This window comes from Bombus flavifrons, chromosome 17 (genome assembly GCF_040668555.2).
Source record: "Bombus flavifrons isolate JBK064 chromosome 17, iyBomFlav1_principal, whole genome shotgun sequence".
Lineage (NCBI taxonomy): Eukaryota > Metazoa > Arthropoda > Insecta > Hymenoptera > Apidae > Bombus > Bombus flavifrons.
Window position 1 is genome coordinate 6,443,669 of NC_138458.1, and position 26,817 is coordinate 6,470,485.

At 40.9% G+C, this 26,817-nt stretch overlaps 1 protein-coding gene across 10 annotated transcripts in view; it reads left to right on the top strand.

Annotated features, from left to right (window-relative positions):
• LOC138188719 (cyclic nucleotide-gated channel alpha-3) overlaps positions 1–26,817 on the top strand; it is a 217,346-nt gene that overhangs the window by 96,524 nt on the left and 94,005 nt on the right. For 7 of the 10 annotated variants that reach the window (XM_069130750.1, XM_069130758.1, XM_069130754.1 and 4 more), the window contains exons 4-7: positions 8,232–8,309; positions 19,624–19,901; positions 22,775–23,013; positions 25,553–25,767. In XM_069130750.1, coding sequence (XP_068986851.1) covers positions 8,232–8,309; positions 19,624–19,901; positions 22,775–23,013; positions 25,553–25,767 — 810 coding nt within the window. Of the gene's footprint in view, positions 1–8,231; positions 8,310–14,587; positions 14,926–19,623; positions 19,902–22,774; positions 23,014–25,552; positions 25,768–26,817 lie in introns of those variants that run through there. The other 3 variants (XM_069130752.1, XM_069130759.1, XM_069130756.1) reach the window with 3 other exon arrangements.

Genomic DNA, 26,817 nt, shown 5'->3' on the forward strand with positions numbered 1-26,817 from the left:
ACCCGCGTTTTATTCCGATTTAGATGGACTAGGCTGTGATTCGCGGGCCGCCTTTGAGTCTCTGTTTGGCCAGCTAATTAACGCGTGACGGAGCGCGTAGTGTGCGGAACGTCTGTGATTCGTCCCACGAGTGGAATAGTTTGTCGGTGATCGCGTGTTCTGCTCGGTAAATTCTCCGAACGCGGTCGATCCTCCAACAATGCGGAATTAGGGATCCTGCGTGGTCGGAAAATCGCGTACATTCTGCCTGAAGTCGAAAATCACGATCGAAAGTTGAAGATACGCTCTGAGGCTGCTACGTATACCTAAGAAGCATCCGAGATGCATATAGTCAACAGGCAAATTCCAAGCACACGGTAACTCTGGCAAATATATACAGTGTGGCGACTCTCGTGTCCCCATAGGGATGAACACCAAACACTTTCCTCCCAAGCCCTTGCCTGACCAACTCTTTCACACAAGTAGGTACATACGTTCTCTGACTTGATCTCTGTGCTGCCAAAATTTCATGGTAGACACGCACCGATGGTTCGCTCTGTGCATTTTTACCTGCTCAATAATTTTCCGTAAATTCACGAACGATCCTCGTGGCTCTGGAATTACCGAGAAAAGTCGCTGCCGTATAAGAAGGAAGCAGACTAGGGAAGAGAAAAGAAGCGTCTACTTGGATTAATGAAGTCGCAATGGAGTGGCTAAAGCGTCGCGTTCGCTCGGCTTCGAAAAAACTCAGGGGACTCGTAAGCCGAAAATTACACGAAGCTGTCCATAGATTGATAGATCCTACGACTGTGCCAGCATTTCGATTATCATATCCCTTCGGGCAACGTCCCGCGCTCGAACGTTGTATCGAAGCGATGGAGAAACGTTTTGCCATGTAATTTACTCGTTTGCCTGGAATTGGCCTATCGAGGTAATGGGCCATCCGTTGCATTGGACACCGGTTAAAACCACCGGCGACTGGTCAAAGTCAAATACCATGACAAATGCGTAGCTGTATAAACGCGCGCCTACAGGGCTAGATGTATCGAGTGGATTTATGGCTGAGCTTATTCGACGCGTATTGTATTATGGAGTAGAACGAAACGATATACGGTAGAGCCCCTTTATCCAAACGTTGGTAAGAAATTTGGAAGCGTAAAGCGTTGTTGTTATTGTTATTATTATTAATATCAAAAGCTCGTATTTGTGGAAAAAACAGCTCGACGCGTGCGTATGTTGTAACGCGTCAACAGGAAAAATAAAGTGGGGGGCAAAGGTTGCCCATTTTAATGAGAGCTGTCGGTATACAAGAAACTTTGTCCAAGAAGTTTGCGCGCCTCCGAAATTATTTAATGTCCCGTCGACTGAAAGAACTTGCCAGACCTTCCTCCCGCCCCTCCCTTTGCAAATCGAATAAAAAAACAGCCTCGTTATTTGTCGGACGCGCGAAACGTAGTTCTGTACTACTTTGGCACGTGGCGAGCCGAACGAACGCGATTTATTACCACTCGTCCACGATCTTTTTCTCCCATTCTCTCCGTTTTTCTCCCCTTCTCTTTCCTTCTTTTCCTTCTTCCTTTTTTCTTTTTCCTTTTTTTTTTCTTTTCAAGCTTTAAAAACCGATGAATTTTCCACCGATAGTAGGCAGATCGGGGGGAAATGGAATCGTTGGCAGTTAAAAGTGGAATCGTTGGCAGTTAAAAGTGGAATCGTTGGCAGTTAAACGAGTAAGCTTTATGATCTATGCGCGGCTTGCTTCTCCGATGCAATTTCCAATGGACGCGCTGGTAACATTCGTTGTTTCTCGGATTTGTATTTCGAATATCGTCCTGATAGAATGGTGTAATACATCTTTTTCTACACTTTACAACGTTTTAGTTTTATACACCTTAAGTTCGTAGCGATTTGGTTTGTTAATATTAATTTAATTAATTTAATTAACCCATCCTATAACATTCTCGATTGAACCATCGATTTTCGTATTACCATAATTCAGAAGGAGGGTAATATAGTCGGTGGGATTTCTTAGCTAAGTGCGCCGCCAGAAGCAGTGGCATAAACGATATCATCGCGATCTATCTTCTTCTGCGTGACTAGCCATTTCGAGACCTGAGCATTTGTCATCGCTTAAAGGACCATCAATTTTCGACTGGACGATTCCTCTTGAAAATATCGATATTCCACGCACACCCCAGGGTTTCGAGCTAAATAAGTTTCCAGTCATGCTTTATTCGAGGAAAAGTGTTTGTACCTCTGCCCGAATTATTTATACGTCCCCCGTCGCGCCCTTTACTTCTCTCTCCTCTTCTCTTTTCTTCTTTTTTATCTCTGGCTATTTCTTCTTTTCCTAGAAGTAATATCCTGGTCTACGATATCAACAGCAGAGACAAAGAGAGAGAGCATTATGCACGCGTTACGTCCGCGTAGCATTTTGTAAAATTGAAACGTCTTCGTTTACGTCGTTTGCTTCGCACGGATGAGTGCTTCAAATGTAAAAATGTAACACGTACATCGTTTAACGCGTTCTTCGCTTACGAAAGAGTTTGATTTACGTGAAATTGCCTACTTGTCGCAATCGTTCAACTGTTTGTTGCTTATTATAATAGAAACGGTGTCATAAATAGCTGTAAAGACGTTAACAAAGAGACTAATTCAGCCCGTTTTCTGTCATCAAATTTTCCTGGTTTCTTGAAATAAAATGTATGCCAGAGATTCGAGGACACAACCTGTGTACGTAATTTCACGCAACACGTTGAAGACACGCTCCGTGCTACTAGAAAATATAATACGACGTCGTAATAAGAATTCGTAGTGAGCTAGAGGAATCTTCTAGCTATGTGACAGCGTGAGTGACGCTGAAAAGATTGCCTTACATTTTCCATTGGTAATTCAGGAGAAATATAGCCACGTCTGGGATTAAAACGTTCCAAGCATTGACACTCGCTCGTAATTTAAATCGCGTACACCAACCGATGGCTAGTATCGCCATTTAATCGATGTACGACGTACGGAAGATTCGTACGAAGTTGCGTTCGCGTTTTCGCAAGCTGCTGGTACGTTAAGCTTCCCCTTAAAACTCGTTTTATTCGCAAATTAAATTTAGGACAATCAAAGACACGGAAGATGATGGCGATTGTGCGTTCGAAACGACTAGCTTCCATGCAAAGGGCGGACGAGGCGAGGATACGGCTTCTGCGTTGTCCTATGTTGTTCGAGACAATCGTAACAGTTGGAAGAAAGGAGCCAATATCGAACGATCGATCTCTCACATCTTGCGACACACGGCGTAGCTGTAAGTACGCTCGGAGTTGCAGAGCCGAAGGCGACACAAGTCGGACCTACCAGCTGATAAAGTAAATTTTATTTCGACTTCTAGAGGTTTTCACGGCGGAGCGGCAGACAAATGAACGGAATTGTAGTCTCGCGGAGGTTTTCGAATCGCATAGCTTCCACTGTATTACGATAGAAATTGTACGTTTCCTGTCTTGAGCTTCTGTTCGGCGTAGGTGTGTTATTCGTGCTAACAGTTGACGCTGTAAATGGTAATGTAAATTAGTAGCGAGCAGAGACACGTACAAAGGATGATTTCGTTCGAGTGTTGCGTTAAACACGTACCAGGTGATTCGAATAACGTCGCAAGTTGGTTAGAAGAGCGTATTGTTTTAAGGGGGATAACACCTGGTCGTAGCTTTCCTTTACTCATTGCTGGGAAGCAATTTAGTCATAGCTTCCCTTTCTGTCCACAATTTTCCCTCGCTCCTATAGCGTCCTTTCGACCGCCCCAAACTTAAGCCAAATTTATACCGTTTCACTTTGCAGAAATACGGCGGTTCATCCTTGGTTTTCACACGCGAACGCTCGAGCAAAGACAACGATGAAACTTGTACCCTGGAACTACGCAGAGAGTCAAAAATGCGAATCGATTCTCGAAAGCTCGAGCTTTAGCAATTTTCTAAACTCACAGCTCTGCGAAGTCGCGTTTCCTCGTATTTTGCAAAGAGGTACAATTTTCAAATGCCAACGTGTCGTCGATGAATTTTGTATTGCCAATTATTGCTCCCCCATCATTCGATTTCGCCGCTAAATATTTTCACACAAAATCGCATCGATGTCCGCGTGCGATCTTCGATCGAGAATTTATCCGTCGACCTTTAATCAGACTCGATGTTGATTTCGGAAAATTGGACGCTCGTCTTTGAGTTAAACTGCGTTCTCGTCTTTCGGCCGTTTCACTGACGGCCGGATCATTCGATTTCACGTGACCACAAGCGAATCAGGAGCGCAAAGCCGATTACGCGGCCGCGATAACTATTATCACGGTTCACGCAGCTAATTGCTAAACTGCGCGAAACTTTGTCGTTTACTTTCAATTTGCGGACCGATCGTTGCAATTGACATATCAGACGTGTAAGTGCAATTTTGTTGAGGTTGATTTATCGCACGAAAAACACGTGCCTTAAGAGATTGGCTTGTCCCTATAAATATAATATGGTATCGAAAAAGACATACCACCATGGTACCTCGTTAATCTCCTCGAACAATTCCCCCAAACTATTTTTAACTTCGTTGGTCCTAGACGTAACCATCGGTAACATCTTTTCAAGAACACTGCGTATGGTTTAACTTGTATTTATCCTACAACAAGTAGAAAAGTTGGGAAATGGAAATGGAATAAGGAAGAAGACGAGAACGGGAATAGAAATTAAAATAGCGATCGAGGTAACAGAAATAGGATGTCTATTTGTACGAATCTTTGATTTCTCCTCGGTAGAACTATATTTTCCCAGTGTAAAACATTTACACTCGCGAGGGAAATTCGGCAATCGGAAAATTCCTCAAAAATTCGAAGCTTCGAACAAACGTAGTTCGCGCGATGCCAATAGCCGAACAATTTTCTTTTCCTGCTGAAAAACAGCCCTAGGGCTGAAAACACCGCCCTGGGGTTTTTTTGGTGGAATCCAAATACATGCGACGGTAGAAGAGGAAACATCGGAAAATTATGAGCGCTACGGATAAATTCTCAAAAAAAGAATATATTTTTTTTTAATTTATCGCATCCGTCGTACAGACCGCAAAGAAGACCGCGACTTTTAATCGAACTTTTTTCCTTCGTCTCGCGTACTTCCTTAAATATTCACGATTACACGAGGAGCGAAGATTTCTTTGCGAGGGTGTTTTTCACCCCCCAGGATCGTTTCTCAGCGGGAGAAGAAAATTGCTGTGCTATTAGCATCGCGCGAAACTACGTTCGCGCAGAGTTCAGTCGGCTACGGATTTCACCGGAAACGTCATTTATTTTGCCATTTTACCGAGTCTGTCTGTCCGGTTGACTGTACTACCACTGCGCCACGACTCTAATACACGGTTATACTACTGGCAATAATGATAACGTTTATGACGTATACAGCCTAGCAAATATACTTCGCTTAGCATCTCTGCCGTGATCCTCGTGGATATTGATTCCGCCGACTCGTAAAGCTAAATTCTCTCGGTTTCCACGACGAGCTTTGACTCTTCCGCTTTGATATTTAAGCTGTTCAACAGGGTTGACCGACGGATGATGAAAGTTTGTTTTCAAAGAACCTTTGCGCGTCTTCGTTTTTCTTCGTCTCTTTCCATTTGTTTCTCTTTTCGTTTTCTTTTCTTTTCGTGTGTGTGTGTGTGTGTGTGTATGTGTGTGGAAATGAAGTATTTCGCGTTTCGCGAGTTTTCAATTTAAAACTTGAAAAGGTCGCCAGGACTGACTGTCTTTGGAAGGAACGCGGAGCGCATTGAATTTTTTCCAAGAGCAGGAGCACGATTCGCCAGCTTCGTATTATCCTCGGGTCTTTGGAATTTGTCCAGAGACCTGGACAATCGGTCAATTGGTTTAACGATGTTGTAACCGTAGCAAGTAGCCGCGTTTGTCCCATCGAAGGCACGTTGATGATAATTGCACGAACGCGATTGCCTTGTTTGCAATCTACGAGCGAAGCTTCGAGTATCGTTGGTTCGCTGCAGCAGCGACGCGATTAAAAAAATTACGACTCCTGGAAATGCGTGTTTGAACGTCGGTTCGATCGGTGAAACCGTTGGTCCCAAAATTGTCGAACTGTGAACGATTCTTTTGCACGTAGCACTCGTACGAACTTAGCGGTTTCACGCGTTACGTATCTGTTTTATATATTTTTAGCTAAACTGCTGCAACTGTTTTACACGTAGTCCATTACGCCCTTAACCACCATGTGTTGGAACTGGTAAAACGAAATACGAATTATACGGGTAGATTAAACAGCTGTGCTGCTAAACTTTTTCGCCAGTGTGTGTCACGCGTGGCGCGCATTCCAAGAGGAGATGTTCTCTTAAGCGTTTAGGTATGTGCAGCGTAGGGTTCGTCAAAGGCTTCTAATTAAAGCAAGCCAAGCGGTTAATTCCAGAATCCGTTACGGTCATCCGCATACACGTTCGTCCGTTGGTCTTGAAGATGAGCTTATGACACGTTAATCGCCTACACGACGGATATACCGATTTCTGTCCTAATTAAAGTTGCAGCCTCGTCGGATCGTACGTTGATGGGCTTTCGTACGTGCAAAGTGTAATGTTTACCTGTCGGTTGGCTGTTCGATGAACAAAACCTGTGGTTCCAAAGCGATTACGTTAGGGCCGACAGGAAAAGTAGCGTCCGTGCCGTTTTTAACCAACTTACTGTTGCGATCTCTTTGAAAAGCGGCCACCTAAAACGCGTAGCAGAAAGCAAACGACGACGAGTATACTCGTCGAACGCAACGTATATACGCAACGAATTATGTTTTCATTTTATTAGCACAATCTTCTGCAATTATTAAATTGCAATTTAAACGGCAAATTGCGAGTGTGCTCGTCGTAACGGAAACTATTGCCATTTCGTCACGACGTGCGAAATGCTATCGTTGAAAGCAGCTAACTGGTTGAAGTAAAGCGAGAAGGATCTAACCAGCGAGGCAGTGGTCGTCGTTCTCAATGATTTTCTCCAATTTTAATCGAAGTAAAAACTTTGCCGGAATAATCGTACGGCCAATCGCGCGAAATGAAATAAAACTTTGGGTAGCGGATTAATAAAGGTCTGCTGCGTGAAATTTACGTCGTTAATGACAGAGCAGCGAGTTAAAATTTCCGATAGCAAACTGCCTGACAATTTCCTGATTAGTGTCCCCGTATTGTTATTCGTCTGTTTCACCATCGAAACTAAATTCCAGTTGCGAGCGACGCGTTCGTCGTATCGGCCGTTGTCTCCGTTTGTGTCTGCTCTCTCGCTAACTCGCGAAATAGATGTTTAATTCATGAACGTGATTAGCGAGAGGAAGGGACAAAGTTAGGGCTAAAGTTATAAGTATAAAGTAGAATACGTAGTTTTGGTTCTCCAAATACGTTTTGATATCGGATGTTCAACATCGATGTTTACTACTGGCGAACAGTTGTTATTCGAACAACTTTTGCATCGACCAAACGTTCTGTACGCGTATGTACGATTAGCATAAATTCGGCTATAGCAGATTCATTAATATGCCGTGCATCACGAAGTGCATTTATCGATGTTCGACTCTGTGCCGCAATTTCGGTCAATTATCCTTATTATATTTAAATATTTAAATTGTCCGATTGTTTCGTTCTTCTGAAATCCTTGGAACGAGGTTTAGATCGGAAGGATGCAATATCCTATTCCTAGAAGTTGAGCGCTCCAAACGACTAATTATTTCTCCAATAACCTGGTTCGATCGTTACCTTCCGTGCGTGGCAGGTGTCCTGATACTCACGAGGGCGTAGAATTCTACAATTAAGTTGGAAACGTACGGTAACAATGGGAAAGCGGTGTAACAGAGGCGCATGAAACATGTACGTATTCACAGATCGTACGTTGCTCGGTGTAGGACGTTTACGCGTTTCATTGTCCACTTTAACGTAGAATACTCGTAATTAGCATGAACGGCAAGTTAGATAAAGTACGACCAATGTGAATATGTTAAACTTTCCTGTATCGTCTGTTGGTTGTGTTATTCGCAAACAGGAAAATACGACATATTGATATAATTACTGGTAATATTACGATACGTCTATCGATGCATATTATATTATTGTCGCCTACGTTGAATAATTTCCACATTCGCCTTATTTTATTGTTCTATTTGTCGTTATTCGATTCCATCTACGTGTTTGTTTTTTCGATGTTACTCGCCACGTTCGTCTTTATGAATTTCAAATTCTGATGGATTAATCGTATCCTTGATAATTTGCAGACCCTGCTCATCGAATTTGGACTACGTACGAAACTGTACTTGGCCAACCAAATTATTATCCAATGCGTAGACGCTCGAGTACGTAACAATTAATTTACTACCACGAAATATCGCACAACCAAGCCCGACACGAAAACACCTAATACCAGGCAATCTACCCCTTTATTTGAATGCTGTTAACCGTGTCTCCTCCCACCAGCCACTTTTTGTGTATCCAACGTCGCATCGCCCGATTTGAATTTGAAGTTTACTCGAAAATTCACCGTGTTTCGTAAAGCAAGTCGGTAGACTGCGGATTTTTATGCGTTTCTAAGATATTTGAAAATATGCAAAATTCTACAGAATGCAATGTAATCTAAAAAGTTGTACGAAATAATAAATCGCGGTTCTGTAATTTGTAATTTGCATAAAAATTCCCAGGCTGCAATAAACTGTATCGTATCCTTATGTGTTTCGTGTTTCGTGTTTCGTGTTTCGTAATCGGTGTGAGCATTTTTATTAGAAACGTGTTACGATAAACCCAGAGTCGCAAATTTGGCCTGCCCCTTTTTGCACGAAATCGTATACGAAGCATTTCTGGAGATTACGGAAAATGGACCTGCACCAGTTTCAAAATATCCTCACGAAATTCCATTTATATATGTTTGTAAATTTGAAGGTTTGACTCGAACGAACTAACGTTGGAGGATGAGGGACAAACGCGATGGCGACGAGTAAATTTGGCGGTTTCGCGCGATCAGGAGTTTGCTAATCCGACCGGTCGTCGATCCGCTGCTAGCTCGCTCGCCGATCATTTCCAAGAGACGAATATCAGCCGCGATTCGTGCGTTTCTTTTTGCAGTTGAAAACGCTTACAGCGAAATCAGAGGACATCGATCGCTTTAAAAGCCAGACAGGAAATGCATTTGCCGTTGCCGGCGAATTTCCCTTCCCAGACCTTTGCCTGCGCTGGTTTTATTTCGTCGGAGATAACGTTTAAGAGGGGAATCGTGAAATTCATTAAAATAAATTCCCAGTATAAAGTGGGCGCTCGGAGTTGGATGCTCGGAACGAGAACGTCGAAGGAGGGAAATCCTTTGGCGCGAGAAATCCCGGCGACGCCATCGGAGACGAGGAACAGCGTGCAGATCTGCGAAATATTATCCAGCGAGACGACCTTCTCCGGATAGGAAACATCAGCTGATAGTCTCGAGGCCTGAAAATTCGCGGCGTCTGATTCTTGGGCCACCCTCTATACATACTTTTGGAGTCGAAATTGATTCCATTTCTTTAAATCGCAGGAGCAAAAGTACAAATTCTAGTTACAAAGTACGTGACTGTTCCTTATATTCCGAGCAACCTCGTTAATAAACTCGTCTCCATTCGTAAATTATTCCTCGGCTAGGTCTTATTTACCGTTCAACCGCGCGTTAAAGTTTCAACGATAATTTTTTCTAATATTCATGCATCTTGGAGGCGAACAAAAGCGCGTATCTCTCGGCGTTAACCAAAGTTAGTATGCTAAACGGATGAACTCGGCGAGTACATCTATGTTACGGTGTACTCGTGACTGGTTCTTTCAGTACGCAATTTCACGCAAATTTCTCGTTTTCCTAGCGAATGAACCTCGCGATCGATGTGGCATCCGTGATATACTTCGCTTCCGTCGCGTAGAAAACCGACTTTAACCGTGGCGTACGCTTTCAAGCCGTATCGCGGCAAGATCCCCGTGTTTTCAGCTCGGTTGAAAATTTCACGTGTTTTTAGTACCGCGGAAGTTTATGGTGCGCGCGTATTTTACTAGAAATATATTACCAAGTTGATGGAGGTTACGCGGCGTAGTCGCAACGAGGCTGAGACGAGTGAAGAAAGGAAGTGGAAACCGCGGAATATACTACTTCGTCGTGCAACATCATCGACTTAACTACTTAACTTTTCCAACGAACAAATATTCCAGACACTCGAACCGAACCGGAGAAAATAGCAAGCAAATGTACCGACAATGATTCGATAAACGGACTTCCGTCAAGTATCCTGGGCATCTCCTGCTGTCGAATTTCAGGAAAACTGCACGTCACAGGCATTTGTCGTTGGAACGTCGCGCCGTGAAGCGTGCGAACGCGGCCAGGGAATTTTGATTCTCGTGCCGAATGCTCGTTCAGATGCCGCATCGTGGATCCACTCGAACGCGAACAACCGCTCGTCAGTCGGTCAGGTTATTATTATTCGTCGCGAGGACGTTATCCTGTCCGAACTTGTATTCTATTAATTCGCCCCTTTCGCGGACTTCCGACCGGCAGAAGTTGCTTTCGGCCGGGGAAAGCGACCGAAGTCGGCGGAAAAATAAGTTTCACGGCTCTGGATGAAGAGCGTCCGCGGAAAGCCGGATATTGGAAATACGATACTTTCAGCGGGCAACTTGGAAAGTGAATACACCCTTTAGAAAAGTTGCCGCGCTTCCGAAGGAATCACGTCGAGGAAATACACAAAGTGGAACGGTGTTCGTGGCGTGTCGAACCGGGACGAGCTCTGAAACGCGTTAACGAGATATCTTGCCGCGAAGTGAACAGGGCAGGAGATATTTTGCGGAAGTTCAGCCGACGAGAGCCACTCGATACACGCTGCTGGCGTCCTTCGAGCCTGACAAATTTCGCGTTTCTACCGTGGCTTTTTGAATCTTCGACGCGAGCGTACGTCGTCGATTTTAACCAAACTTACCGCGCATTCTTCGACTATCGAAAACGCGATCCAAGCACCGATAAACTGCGAATAGTTAGGTCAAGATTCAGCGTGTAATATGCGCAGGTTTCAGAAAGATCGATCAAGCGCTGACGAAATGGTAAATATCGACGATCGAACTCGTAATACTTTCTTGCAGCATAGCCAGCTTTAATGTGTCTGAACGTCTTAAATCTTTAATCTCCTGAACTGTCTCGAGCGACATAAAGATTATTTTCAGGCCAGATTTCATTGACGTTTCATCAATATGAAAAATAGGTAAACGATACATACGCGATTATTTCTAAAAGCAATTTTTGTATCGCTCGACGAAGACCCGGATCATCGATATTGGCTATGGATATGGTTATTTAAAATATTATTGCGAATACAATACGTCACTCTATTTCGTAATTATCTCGAGACCGGGGAACACTTTCGAAATGAAATTACTTAGGATATCGTTTCAACTGACACGTTATGTCATTCTCTAATTATATAAGATAATTATTCGGGATAATTATGGAACAAATTAACCTATTCCTTGTAATTATGCTTCAAACAATTATTTCAAAGATTGACATACGTATCTCTTTATTGCCTTGTCTTTGCTATCATTTCCTTCGTCAAATTTACCATTGAGAAATAACGAAATAATTGGCGTTGTTTCAGACGAGTCGATGTTGTCCGCCTCTCGCATATAAACCCGTAACGATATCGAAAATAACGGCGCGATATAAATTATTTCGGATAGTTATCTCTTGCTTCAACTTGGAATAAAATTTGTCCAACTCTGTTGTTCGATGTTTAACGGAGGATGAGGGACAGGATCGTTTCTGCACCGTGATCTTCCCGTAAATTTTTATCGATACCGCGCAACGCCTATAATAAACGTTGGTATTTCCTAAGACAGCGGCGTTCGATGTCGCAGTTACGACGTATCCCATAAAAGGAACTTGGCTTCGGAAATATCGTGCATGAGAAAGGTGGGATGGATCGTTCAGCGGTAATAAATGGAAGCCGTAAATTAAAAGGTTACGAGCGATGCACTGAAATCTGGTTTCATTTCTAGATAACGCGTATAAAGGACGCGTCTCGCCGCAGGATAGAAGTCAAGAACTGGAAAATGATCGCGGCTGTTACGGTCCCTATTGTCCTGTTTAGAATTTCATTGTTTAACCGGCTATTGTCGTACGCGGTGTCTGAAACAGCATCGCGCAAAGAATTAAGAGAGTCTTTGCTATGCAACCGCTGTAAGTTTGTTTAACTCCGCGTTGTCAAAATTTGATGCCCTCGACTGGAACGTATTTGAATCATCGTATTTGGCAGATTGTTAATATCGTGCGAAATTGTACGTTCTCGCGCGTGATATTTCCTGATAGGTTCAGGTTTTGCGATTAAAAAATGTACCGACGAAAATGGAACGGAATAGCATGAAAGGACAGCTGTCGGAAAATTACTTATCGATAAATTGAAATGGCTTCTGTAATAAAGAGGCAACTCTAGTGCGTGTGTGTATATATATATATATATATATATATATATATATGAATGTTGTTACATATACAGCTATTAAACTTCACTTATCTTCTGAAAGAAATTCGTTAATTTAACTTCAATTAACTCATATTGCATCGTGAAGCAGTAGCTGTCTACTAAGTAGATAGAAAACGTCTGTCCAGTTATTGACTTCTCTACTTATCAGGCAGAAGTGAATTTAAATTCATTGATTGTACGTCGCAAAATGATACGGCATTTATACAGGATTTCGCGGAAACCTGGCGGAACTCGTTCCAAACTCGTTGCAAACAAATTATTGCACAAAATTGAGAATATATTTATATTTGTTCTGTATGATAATAAGTAGGTATAAAAAAGAAATTATTATATTTCGATAAATAGCAAATTTTAGGAAACAGATGTTCAACGACTTGTTGCGCCATGAATTAATTGAGCAATTAATTAAACAATTTTCCAATCTCATTCTTCTGTCAAATTCATCTAATCAAATTCATTTAATCAAATTCAAATCGAACTCATTAAAAAACCTCTTCGCAAATTTTTCTTTGCAATCTCCATTTTCAAACCTTTCTTTCAATAATTTTATATACATGTAACTCGTCGGGTACATGAAACGAACGTTGCTGTACAGCTTAAAGCGACAAAGCGTACGAAACGATGAACCTTCATCAAACTTCAACTTTCAAACAGTGCTACGAAAATTACAAATAATAGGCGAGATAAAACGATGAATTGGAGACCACGTTCGATAGGATAGTAAATTCTAGGGACCGATTCTTGGAGGAATTATCGGCCAATTGTATTTCCTTTCCGATGACAAACAATTCGAAGTTCAACAAATAATTGGTTCACCAAGTGCTGGAGTTCAAACGTTCTCGTCGGTCCAATTAGTCGGCTTCTCGCTTTCGGATAGTCAACAGTCAGTTAGCTCGGAGAATTCTGTCGCTTTCCTTTTTCCTTCGCTGTGTGTTTCGAATCGCTGTTTCATCAGGCATCGATCAATACGACGCCAGAATCTCGCTTTGATACGAATTATAAGGCTTCCATGAGATGTCGTGAATCGACGTCCTCGACCGAAAGTGAATGCTGCAGAATGCATTGGTAACGGTATATTCTGATCATTATTACCTGCAATTGCCTGGACTAGCAGCTTTATTCGATACGAGAAACAATAGAACGAAACAATTCGTGCACGATTTGTCTACCCCTGTTTTTGACTTTTGTTCAACTTTTGTTTAAAATATTTCTTTTTATATAGTATAGTAATTTAGGATATTAGGTAATTGGAGAAATTTCATCTTACAAGTATAGGTACGTGGTCTTTTCTACACGGTCGTTGAATGCTGCCAACAATAGTAATACCTACATTCGGGGAAATACCAAGATAAATAATTCAAAAAGCAAAAATTACAAAAATATTTGAACGCTTTGTGTTGAGCTTCCCTCACTTGCTACTGTGTATCTCGCCGATTTCGTATCACACGGTAAATGTATTCCCTGTGAAGTAACAATTTACTATTCACAAAGCTTTATGAATGCAAAACAATATTGGTGCTCAAGACATTCATTGTTTTCGCGTTGAAAGCAGGCAAATGCTTTGTAACGTTTCGTTGAAGATATAGGCATGTACCTTTTACTGGACATTTTACTATAATAATTATACGTAGAATATTATTGAAAGAAGACTAAAAACTATATTAACGTAATTACTATAACAATTATATATGGTATATTATTCGATGAAAAACTTTTTTTACAGCTCTTTCACTAAACTATGAAAGTGTAAGAATATTTTTAACATATGTATAGGAGGTTTCGTAGCTTCCATACAAATTTTGCTATCGTATACAATGGATAAAGATAGAAGAGACAAAGCAAATGTTACACAAGCACGAAAAAATTGTTCAAATAGAATTGTTTATCGTTAACGCAATTGAATAATCTACAATAATCTACAATAATCTACAAACATCGTCGAGAACAATCATAGGAATTCAGAAACGCCGGGAATCCGCGTGCGCGATCGAGGTGCGCAATAGCACCGATCTCGCCGCGATGTCGATAATCGATAGCACGGTCGATGGAGCGATACGGCCCGGGGTGGGGGTATTGCTCTACGTGCGACTTGTACGGGGTGAAGAAGGTCAGTTCGTATTTCGATCGATTGGCAGACGCACGTATTTACGACACGACGAACGAAGCAACTTTATCGTTTCTTCGCGTTCGTGCTTATACGGAATACAGTTTAATATACCGTCTTTATTCGTCGTCCAAGATGTTCGTAAGCGAAAATCCGAGTTTAAATCGCTGCCATACAAACGGATCTGGGCGTTCGCCAAGGAAGAGTCTAGAAGACCAACATGGCGTCGGAAGCAAGAGCGTTATGCGCGGGCATAACGTACGTATTCCTTGTCGGACAACAGAGGCCGGTGAGAATCTTTGGAGAGCCGATAGGACAATAAAGGAGAAAGACAAGGTGGGATACATTATTCTTTATAAGAGAAAATTCTAGTAGAGGCTCGTTTTGTTCCTCCGCGTTCTTCTTCCCGCCTTGCGGCTGGGCATAGCTTGTAGCATATTATCCGTTGGTTCACCCTTCGTAGTGGACGCAGAATTACGCTATTTTTGTTTTGCAATCTTGTAATTTTCAACGTGTTTCGACGTAAAAATCAAATTTTATGATACTGAATTCACTGGTTGGAAAGTTCTGCATATATAAAGTTCAACATTTCTAACGTATTTAGTAGGTCGCCTTGACGCCATATTGGCTAAAAATGGGCGACTTTATATACGCATAACTTTTGAACCAGCGAATTCAATACCGTAAAACTTGCATTTTCGGATTTTACACGTCGGAAACTACAAGATTCCAGATAAAAAAGTCGATTGGTCGAAATCTATATTTACTGTAAGTACGTCCCGAATAGAATATTAAATTTAGGATCTTTTCCATCCAAAGTACTAATAATATTAGTTAGACTACAGTATTTTTCCCTTATGTAAGATTTTATTGGCTAAATCGATTCGAATACTGATAATAACGCGATATTCAGTTACTTCGTATACAGTATGTGTTTAAATAAATAACAAAAGTTTGTTCTCGACGATTCGATAATTTTCGAATATGTTATCGAGGAGATGATCCTAAATAACTTTTTCACATACGTATAACACCGTCGGTCGACCTAGTTTTTTCGAGACATTCGCAAAAAACTGTCAATACTAGGTGGACATCGGATCCTGCTCGTTTTGTGTATCTGTGACACAGGCAAAAAACACAAACATTGCCGACACGTTTGCCGTTTGAGGATCTCTTTACATCCATCAGCCATCAACTATCGGTCTCCTCGTCTCTTTCTACATATTAAACTCTGCGAATGGAAATAAACAACTTCTGCGTAAACCTCGTTTATAACTGCGCATGCGAGTGTTTGCGTTGTGATTCAACACAAAGAAAATTATGTATAATATATATTTTTAATTCATTCTGTACATCTGTTATTATTTTACACGCACATCGCCGAGCGATATAATAATGTAATATGATATGATATGGTATAATAACATATACGGCGATACAGATGCACAATTTATAGACAGAATTTACTGTAGTGATTAATTAAATTCTATGGATATCGATATATAGGTCAATATTTTTCAATAAATTTCAATCCTCTTACAATTGAATACACGATTCGATTGCAGGCTTATAAAATTTAGTACGTTTAATGGTTTCGCAACTGAGGAATGCGGATTTTGTCATTAATTTGTATTGACGAAATCCGCATTTCCTTACTTGCCAGCCGAAAAAATTCCATATTTTCATAAACTTTGCCAAATGGATGATAAATTAGTTGTTAAACGTCTTTGTGTATTTTATGTACATTTTAAATACAAATATATAATAGTATCGTTTTGAGCGTGTTGAGATCGTAATTTCGAACTGGAAGAAAAAGGAATACTCGGATATTTCGGAATTTAATTTTCAGTTTTTTTTTTCTTTTCTTTTTTTTTCGTGGTGTAACAATCCTTTATAGAAAGTTTCTGTCGCTACAAAATTTTATGCTTCAATCGTGTATCTCAGCTCGCATTTATGCACACATGTCGCACATAAAATCACGATTTCTTCCCTCCTTCTTTTTTTTTTTTTTTTTTCTTTTCTTTTCTTTTCATTAGACGATACAGGCCATAAAACGTGCCAACGAAATCGAAGCTTCAAATGCTTGCTGTAAAATTTCAATTTGAACATAGTCTTTGCTTTCGTTTTTTGCCCGTCTACGCTGCCATCTGATACATAGCTCGGGATAGAGAGGAGGCTATAGATTGCGTAGGACTTGGTTCTAATATTTTTTCGTTTCATCGAAACATTCTGTGTAGTACACTAGAATTTTCGTTGCAAACATTTGTTACAATTCCCCCTGCTACGATCGATTTTAGTATAGCTATATCTAATTCTGAATTTTTAACGTCCGTTAACAAAGCCCATTAAAAATTCGTAAAAGTTTCTATTCACGAAATAAAAGAAATTTAATGTCAAATTTAGTTTCATTACTTCGTATGTGTTTTGTGTATTCCTTTGAACTTTATTTAATATTGTCTAGAATATTATTTCCTTCGGATATATAAATATTAAATAGATAATACATCTCTACTAAAGAGAAATATTTTGTAACGATTTGTTTACGATATTGACTTGTAAATTCTTGCTAACTCGCGTCACAAACGAACAAAACTTACAGCTAATAGCTGAGGTATGTCGGTACCGGAAACTTGTATAAAGTTTCATATACGAGGTGTGACGATAAAGTTTCGTGAATAATCCTATTTCCATCAAAGTTGCGAGAAAGTAAGTAGACAGTTACGTGTCTCCACTGTGAAGCTTGATCCTTCCTCTACCGGCATGCCAAAGAGAAACAGTGTCAATTGTTTTAGTCGTGTAAAAGTTGGTTCCTGTAAAAACGTGTCGATGGTCAATAGGAAAACTGAAACGCCATTGAGGACAAAAATTCTGATAAAATTTTTGGTGGATAGCGATTAAACGTGGACAAAGACTTTCGAAAAAATTGACCAACGTTAAAGCTACGTACGTTTTTTTTTTAGATTGGTCAAACAGATAGATATTGATACCGTAGTAAATTAAATATCTTTTTATTTAACTTTGCATTTTTTATTTAATTAAATTTGCCCAGAAATAATATCCGGAATAATTTCTAACTTTATTAATATTATTTTGTATCGTATATATCGTAAGTCACGTTGCAAATACTAATTATCTTTGCGACGTATCTCGCGTCAGATACGCATTGTATATTACTTGAATTTAATTAATCGAAGTAAATAATATAAGATGGTAAAATAATTCAGCTGTATTGCTTGTGGCTCAAGTGGTGCGTAATACATAATATTCAACATTGAAATTAATACCGAGCTCCAAATTATTTGTTACTTTATTCGACAAAGTTAGTCAAAATGGAAAATTATTCTTCGCACAAAATAGGATTAGTTAATACGACTCATTCTCCAAAAGTTTTATTGTTTATCTTTATTTCAAATAAGGTTTGTCCAAGCCTAGTGTAAACATATATCCAACACCGTTTCTTCAACTTTTTCCATTCGCGACTTCGCTTACGTACATAAAGAGGTACGCGAAATAAATACACAAATAAAACACTAATCGCCGACAAATCCGAGAAATTTAATTTGAAACGATCCTTCGACGACAGATAATTCACATTTGAATCGAAGGCACTCCAGTGCAATTTAACACATTTACGGAACAAGTAGTAGTTCATGAACGATGATTTAATTTTTTCTGAAATACTCTCGTAAAGCGAAATTTGTTCTCGGAGATTGGGCTACCGACTCGAACAAGATCGCCTGTTGCTCGTACGGTGCAAGTCTGTATCGAATCTATTTAGTCAGAATATGATTGGAATCTCGTCGCTGTACCAGTTTATAAGCAATCTCGAGATACAGGCGATGACACGTCTGCAGGCGACTTAGATGGTTTCCGTAGGATCCCGAACAGCCTGTCCGCTTTGATAACTATGTAGAAGGTTAGCAAGGTAACCTGCATTCTGTAGGTCAACCGAAGTACCAGGTCCAAGGGGAAACGATCGTCGTGCTCGCGAATTGCTCGTCTACCGCGCCAAGGCTTTATAACGCGTCTCTGAAGTTTCCGTAGCTTGCAACTACCAGAAACGCTGGTCCGCGTTGTTGCATTTTCTCTTTCGTATCGAACACGCTCGACATTTTGAATTTTATTTCAGACAGCGACACGAGGATACGTCGTAAGTTCTTATCTAGTTCAGTTACAGTTCTTGCGTATTTGCCTGTTCCACACCGATTCCTTCGAACGAATATCATTGTACCCTTTTACGTTTATCTTCTCGTCGATTGCACCTTGATACCCTGACATGCGTAGATAACTTGCTCAGGCAAAATACATGTTCCCTACGTAGTTTCAACCGAACGTCTCTGAAATCGTGCAATTACCTTTACACTTCGAGTAGAAAGGGAATCGCATTTGCGTATCTTTTTATTCCTAAGACGGTGTAACGTGTTTCTTGATAATTGTTACCGATTCTGTCAACCTCGCTGATTCACCGGAATTGGTAATTGTCATTGCTTGACCTAAATACGAAAAGACAGAAAATTGTTGACCTGGATATCTGAAAAATACTTTTTCGATCGCCAATTAACGCCCGAAGCTAGCTCGAAATAAACAATCCAATAAAAAAAAGAAAACGAGGTAAAAGGAATATTTCCACTCGACGAATCGAATATTCCTGTTCTTCGAAAAATATAATAGAAAACCGACGATCGCTGGCTTCGGTCTCCATCAGCCAAGTTATAAACCGGTCGTGGTGTTTCATTGCCTGAACCCTGCTAATTATTACCCTGTCCGTGAAACCGGGAAATCCAATGCCCGACATCGATCTCGGCACAGTTATACGATGTTTGGCGACACTTTGTACGCGATATGCGATCGATAGCCGCGCTCAGTCGATTCTAATCGACAGCCCTCAACGCGTTTTTGCTCGTTAGCGACGCTATTGGAAAGAAAAGCGAGAAAGAAGCGATAAGACGGAAGGCAAGTGGTAGAGAGAAGAAAGACGGCGGCTAGGAAGGGGAACGAGGGAGACGAGAATCAAGCGATTTCCCTTTGTTACAGGCATAATCACAGGGAGTGGCGGCGGAGGAAGAGATCGGTACAGCGGTGGTTCCGCTTCCGCTTTGAGCTGCGGCGGCGAGAAACTCCGCGAGGACAAACAAGGGAGGATGCTGGATGGCAAGACTGGGATCAGAAGAGAGAAGGAAGAGGACACGAAGAGCGCGGACAACGTTTCCAGGGGTGCTATACCTTCCAGGCAGAGCCTCCTGGAACTGGTCAGCAGCAAATGCATGAGCCGCCACACGCCCACTCATCATTATTATCATCAGCAACAGCAGGTCAGTACGATAGTCACGGGGCAGGATGCCCAAATCCGCCAGTTCGGAAGATCGCGAAATTTTGACCTAACTTATGCACAGGATATACAGGGTGGACATACAACTAAATGAGATCGTCCAAATGTCTGCGTTATTTGTCGTCGTGTCAGAAACCCGAGGAGAAAGTTGCACTCTCTCAGAAAGCACGTTTGGGTACTAGTAATATGTAGTTTTTATTTTCTTCCTTTTGGTGATCCTTTTTTTTACGAGATTTTCAGATCACCGATATTTGGGTCGGAGATCAGACGAAAGTAACTTCTTTCGATCAGAACTGCCGTTCGGTAGAAAAGTTAACGGTGTCATAGCGAGTCGTAACGCAAAATTGGAAACCAACCGAACGTCGAGGGGTTAATTGCACCCCCCTTAGAGTGAATTTGGGTAGCAGAAAAAAATTGCGCGATACGTGTCTGCGTATCCTCCCTATACACATATTGCCGTAAGTTTGAAACTTTTCTCAGTTTGCAGGTTGACGATGTTCCCTTGTCGGTTCGCCTATTCCGCGAGTGTTTCGCTGATTGCATCGATAGTAGGCTTGACGCTAATTGCGTTATTAAGTCCGACGATGGGATTAATCCTGGTACGTGTTCCGCGAGTTAGAACCGATCCAATAATCGCCTGGCTTTTCAGTACGATCGAGCGAGTTTAATAAATTGGAGCGGTATAATTGAGCGGCTAGAGATACGCGATGCGAAGCTTCTGGAGGGAATTTTTGCTCTTTGGAATGTTCTTCTCGCGTTTTGTTAGCGATCTAGCGAAAATTACATTATCAATCAAACGTCCTGCTAAATTTCCACTGAAACGAGGAATTGCCACGTCGAAGAAAGAAATATTACGAGAGCATTTGCTCGAATAAACGCTTCATCCCAGTTAGTGTTGCCAACACGCGGTATTCGCGATTTATTCGACGTTATGGGGGCCATTTATGCACATGCGACTAGATCGTACCGCCTCGTGAAAACACGTGCAACCACAGCTGCGTTCAAACCACATGTGTATTTGCAACTTGACGCGGGAACAACTGTTCTAATGTCAGCGGAGCATGGAGTTTATTTAGCGCGTGATATTTCTTTGTTTTCGTTAGTTACAGGCTTAGCAATAAATAAACGCGTCTTTGATAATTATTGTATCATAGAAAAGTAGTTTCAGAAACAGTTTGTTCAATTTAATTTCGCCTTATCGTTACGAAGAGAAAGTAACTTTATCAACTTACTTCTCCTTCGTGTTTCTACCTCTTCGGGTGTCTTCTCGTTTCGAACAATTTTATTCGTGAAAAGCTTAGAATACACGAAAGATGGAAAAATATGAATCGAAGCAAGTTAAATTTACGTGTCGTTGAAGACGAATGTTAACCAAACTGGAAACAGAGCACTCTCCGCTTGCAAACCTTGATTTGCATCCCTTATTCGAACATTCTACTTTCATTACACTCGTCAGAAATCCATCGAACCTCGAATCAACCTTTAGTCGCAGCACTTCGTTCGATGCTTCCTTCATCCGACCGTATCATGCCAGTGCTTCTCCATTCTTTTCAGCCAGCGTATTGTCTCTTAATTTCCTTCGCAGTGCCATTGTGTCAACGAAGACGACCTCCATTGTCCGTGCGAAAGCTACAGAAAAAGCAGTGCCTAAACCGGAGTCCGGGTAATCACTGGGAGAAAAAACAATTTCCCAAACGAAGAACAGTAAAAAGATAAGGGAACAAAGAAAGGAAGAAAGAAGAAAGTCTTCCTGAAGATTTTAAGCAGACTGGCATGACAAAGGGATAAATCCTTCCGGTCGGAAGGACACACAACGGAAGCTCGTTTTTAATCAAATAAATTGTCTGTATCAACTTCTTGGAAGGGCCGCTCTAGACCTTCTCTCAAGAAATCCATTTGATTCCCATCTGCTGTTCTTAGGGTCGCTCCACCTAATAGCCACCGCTGTTGCTTCTTCCATGGAGCCGACAAAGTGGCGTTTAACTCCACTATTCGTATTTTGGGAATCGAAGACACTTTTAGCGTGTACTCTGTCACTTGACTTTTTTGGCAAATGATCATCGGTACGTTCAAGAAGTATACTTCAAATAAATACTCTTCGAAGTACGAAGATTGTCAGAGTGGTTCGTTGAAATGATCGATTCGTGACTTTTCATCGAGATAAATGGATGATCGACCGAGGCGTGTCTGTCATCTCTTAATCGCAAAATAATTTTTGTACCTTTTTGGCGGATCCTTGGTAGCATAGCGTTTACGGTTAATATTATCCTTTCGTTTGGACAATTGATATAGCGAGTAAAAAAATTATTTATTTAGTTATAGATTCACCCCTTATTTAGTTATAGATTCACCCTTGCAGCGAATCACACAACTGTATCGCAATATTCACGTTCATTTTAAGTTTAAACTCTTTCCCTGACGAAGATGAGCTGAACAGCTAAAACGCATTTATCATTGTCCAATCGACTGACGTTTATTTTATTACAATTCAACTGGTGTCTTCTACTATACCCCGTTAACGTTCAGAATTTGTTCCGCGAGGCTTTCCTCGGAACTCGACATTCGTACTCGAATTTGCAGAAGTTTGCAACACAAAGTAATCCCGGGGCGAGCATAGACAGCAAGAACTTTATAAGACGTGATATCGAATTTTCCATTCGACCGCACCATGCTTTTCGTTATTATACCCTCCGTTTCTTGTTCCTTTCTTTTTAAATGTAACATTTTATTCTACCACTGTAAATTTTCCCTCCGTTTATTTTAAAACCAAACACTCACCGTGGAATTGCGTACCAAAGGGGTTGTATACTCGCGAATAATAATAATAACAAGAAAAATCCTACGAATATGTTACAGGTGTACTCGGTACCGCAGCGATATTTCAGTTCGTCCCGCGACTCGCTTCAGGGGGCTTACGTGAATCGCGGCGCCAGTGAGTTCGACCTAAGCCGCAAACCGAAGAGGAGGGACCAGCTGAGGGGCAGATTCAAGCTGCCATACACCGTCGCGCTCACTTCCTCACGCGACCAGTCGCACCTGCACACGCCAGCATCCGTCAATCATCTCAGCAATAGCAGCTGTAACGGCACCGAGACGTGAGTATCCGATCGCGTCGTATTCGCTCGGGACACCGTCTCCTACCATCGCTAGGATCTACGGGTACCCGAATTTTTCAGCACTCGGATACGCCAGCTCGATTGATACCCCAGTATCAATCAATGCTGGTTACATTATATTACATTATATTATATTATATCATAAATTTAAGCAAAGTTGGTCTGCCGAATCTATTAATTCGAGCGTAGAAGAAAAGTCGAATCCGGATATTCTAGTACTCGGATTCAAGTTCGGATACCTGGATCTTCAGGCTCATATCCTGTTCTTCAGCGGGAGGATAACAACGAGTACTCCGAGTGCTACGAGTGGATACTCGGCTAATAAGGGCTGTGCTCGAAGCGAGTCAACTTGGATGAAAGCTATAGTCAATCGGCTGCTGCGAGAACTATAAACGCTTTCTTTGTCACCAAGGTTCGAACTTGTGGTACAGCGATGATATAAATTTACAACGTGACTTGCACGAAGAAAATCTGAAGTAAACGTGGAGAATTATTAGAAAATTATTAAAATATTCAAGCGTTTGTCTCATCATTCGCGCTCTCTCGCTCCCGTCGATACGCTTCCGCGTGACTTTTACGGACCACTCGTTCGTCTGAGCTATGTACGCGCTTCGAGGCACAGTTATATGCGACTCGAGTCACTTTGACACAGCCGGATAAACGGAAAGTTAGGTGTCTGGTTGTCGTATCCAAGGCAAGTTCGTTTTGCGCTCGTGTATTCTACGCCAGGCCTGTTGTCTGCAGCACGTGACACAGACCAATGCCTGCAGTGCACGAATGCATCCGCAGCGGCGTGAAATGGCGAATGTACGGTGGTGAGCCGGAGGCGTAATTTTTGTCGGTCGTTACTCAGGCATGGTGTGTTTGACGGCAGGAAATCTAGCGTTCGATGGTAACCTGAAGTGGTAAATATCTAGCAACAAACGCTCGTGCAACGTGAAAACGTCGAGTGCACGCGTTGTGGCATGGAACAAACGTTGGAATCCGGCTGTGAGCTGGAACGAATGGTAATCCTGTAGCATGGATTATTTGAAAAGTATTTGACTCTAACAACCATTTCTTGTAAAGCGCGCGTGCACTGCTGTCCATTACGTCAGCTACCAGCAACTCGGCGCCACTTTGTCGCGAAAACGTGGACCTAGGAATCGTCGTATCGTGCGATACGGCTTTGCAATCGAGCAACGTGTTGTAACGATATTTGATTTATGCGAATAGAAACTCATCGAGGAACAGGGACGTGGAGCAACATATTCTTGCAAAAGAATCGAAAGCTTATTTCTTATAATTTTTCTACAGCGTGATCAATTTTGAAGCAATTTCCAATATGCATCGCAGGCTGGTTTATACACGTTTCACGATAATAAATTGTTCGATGTTTTCCACCTGGTGATTTCCTATCAGAACAAACGATACAGCCCCGTTTTCTTTCTTCCACGTTGGGAATACGTAGTTTATTCTAGCGAATTGCAGGTTTCTTTTATTTATCTATTCTTCGATATAGAGGTATAAAATTGATGTAAACAGACACAGATTTTCAAAAATAATATTGCCGCATCGCAGGATAAAATAATGGAATTGTGCGAATTTCTAGAAAAGCTATTTGCTCGCTTTAGTATAACTATACTAGTAGAAAGGGATTGCATGACACAATAAAATGACGGGAACTTCAAAGTAATTTTCTATTAAAGAATATACATATGTATATTTAAAATTTATCTCCAATGAAATGATAAGATCTTTCGGCAAACTTCTGTAAAGCTTCGTTATATAATTTTGATCCAAGTTTCCTCGGCGTTGTAAAATCGTTTCTTTCAGTTCGGAAATAGCATTACATTGCTTCCATTATGCTCCTTCGTACAATAGCCTATTAAGTCTTCCCCAGACGATTTTCTATGATATTAAGATCTTCAGATCTCTTCTGCCCAATTTAAAACGCGTAATATATCTTCTTATTGTCTATTTATGTATCTTATATATCTATTTATTATATTTGTATCTCTTGAGGACGCTATTAAAGAACGTTAAAAAATGAAAGAAGAAGAAATGCATATAATCGTAAAATACTCGTATCCAGGTTGGACGCGTGTTGGAGATTCCAAGATAACGTTCGTCTCGCAAAACGAAACTGTACATTTATTCACACGATTCGATGCATTTTTTAATCCTCTATAAAAAAAAAAAATATTAAACTACTTGGTTCGAAAAACGACTAGTATGAAAGATATTTCAACTTTAATCCTGTAAAATGTCCCGCGCACTCGGTCACGGAGATCATTCTGAAAGTTAAAGTACGAAATCCGATTGCGAAATTAAAAAAAAAAAAAGAAAAGCATCGTTGCGCGATTACGAACTTTCGAAACCCGAGTATCTTTGGTTTCGAGTGTCCTCGTATTAAAATACTGTAAAACTTCATCGCGTGCAGTTTCTTCGGAAAGCCGAACTTGCTCGATTTTCGTAGCAAGCTCCTCGTTTGTCGCGTTATGTTTTCACGAGTCATTGTGCTGTTAATTTTCCATAGTAGGTATACGGCGCAGCAACAGCAGCAACAACGCGGTAATAGAGGCTACCCTGGACAAGCAGGAACAAAGGGTTTTCGTACGGGTGCCCCTAATTGGTCCTTCATCTTCGATCCCGCGGGACGTCTCTGTTATTACTGGTCGATGGTGGTCTCCCTTGCCTTTCTCTACAACTTCTGGGTCATCATCTACAGGGTCGCCTTCCAAGAGATAAACGGTTAGTCTTTTGCTCCGCGACCCGATAGATTCCATGCGAACGTTTTGTCTCGGAAGAACGGGCACGTCTCGTCGAGGCGTTTTCGCCTATGTTAAGTTTACAGCGATTTACAAAGTATTAATTATATTTTTATCGTACCGTATTTCACCCTCTTACAGGAGCAATTCTAATTGACCCTTTAGACGGGCAGCTTCGAAGAAGATGAATTTAGTTAAACGTAGATGTTTCTCTTGACAATTTTCGTGATTTAAGAAATTGGTCAGCTTATTATACCGTACGTCCGTAAATCAAATAAAAAGTAATTTGCATGGAAATTTGCATGAAACAAGTATGGAATTCAATTTTATTTAGTTTTATCTTATTTTAATATTTGTTTAAATCGACAATACAATTCCGTGTTACACGTAGAAGTGCGATTTTAACGAAGAAAGATTTGCTCCTTTATCGGGAAATGGAGAATAGAAAAATAAGAAAATAACTCGACTTACCGAAGATAATCCTATCAGATATATGTATGTGTAAAGCTTCGTGAAAATTATTGAAAATCATCGTAGACCGGATATTTTATTATCGAGACAATTTGAGTTTCCAGAATTAAAATTACTTTGATTTTCTCGCTTATCTTCTCAAGAAATGATTCTTAGCGATTCGCCGGAGCCGAAGAAAGAAAGAAAGAAAGAAAGAAAGAAAGGAAACGTAACATCCCATTGCTCGCCTCCAAGTAAATGCTTGACTTAGTGCAAAGCTTGGTACAAAAAAAAGGTGGATTCGTAGAATTAAAAGCTTAAAAAGCTCTCACTTATAGACTTATAGGATTATGTATGCTAGTCTCGAATTGTTTAAAGAGTTTAACTTGGAATTGCTTATATGAGAATACACTTTAATATCTTGATATTAATGCGAAGTATAATTCATTAAATCGATAGGAATATCACATCTGTAATTAACCGATAGGAAAAAAAGTGTATTATTGATATCTAATAGCGTGTAAGAATTGTATAATTTAAAAATGCTTACATATCTAAAATGGAAATGTGATTTTATGTTATT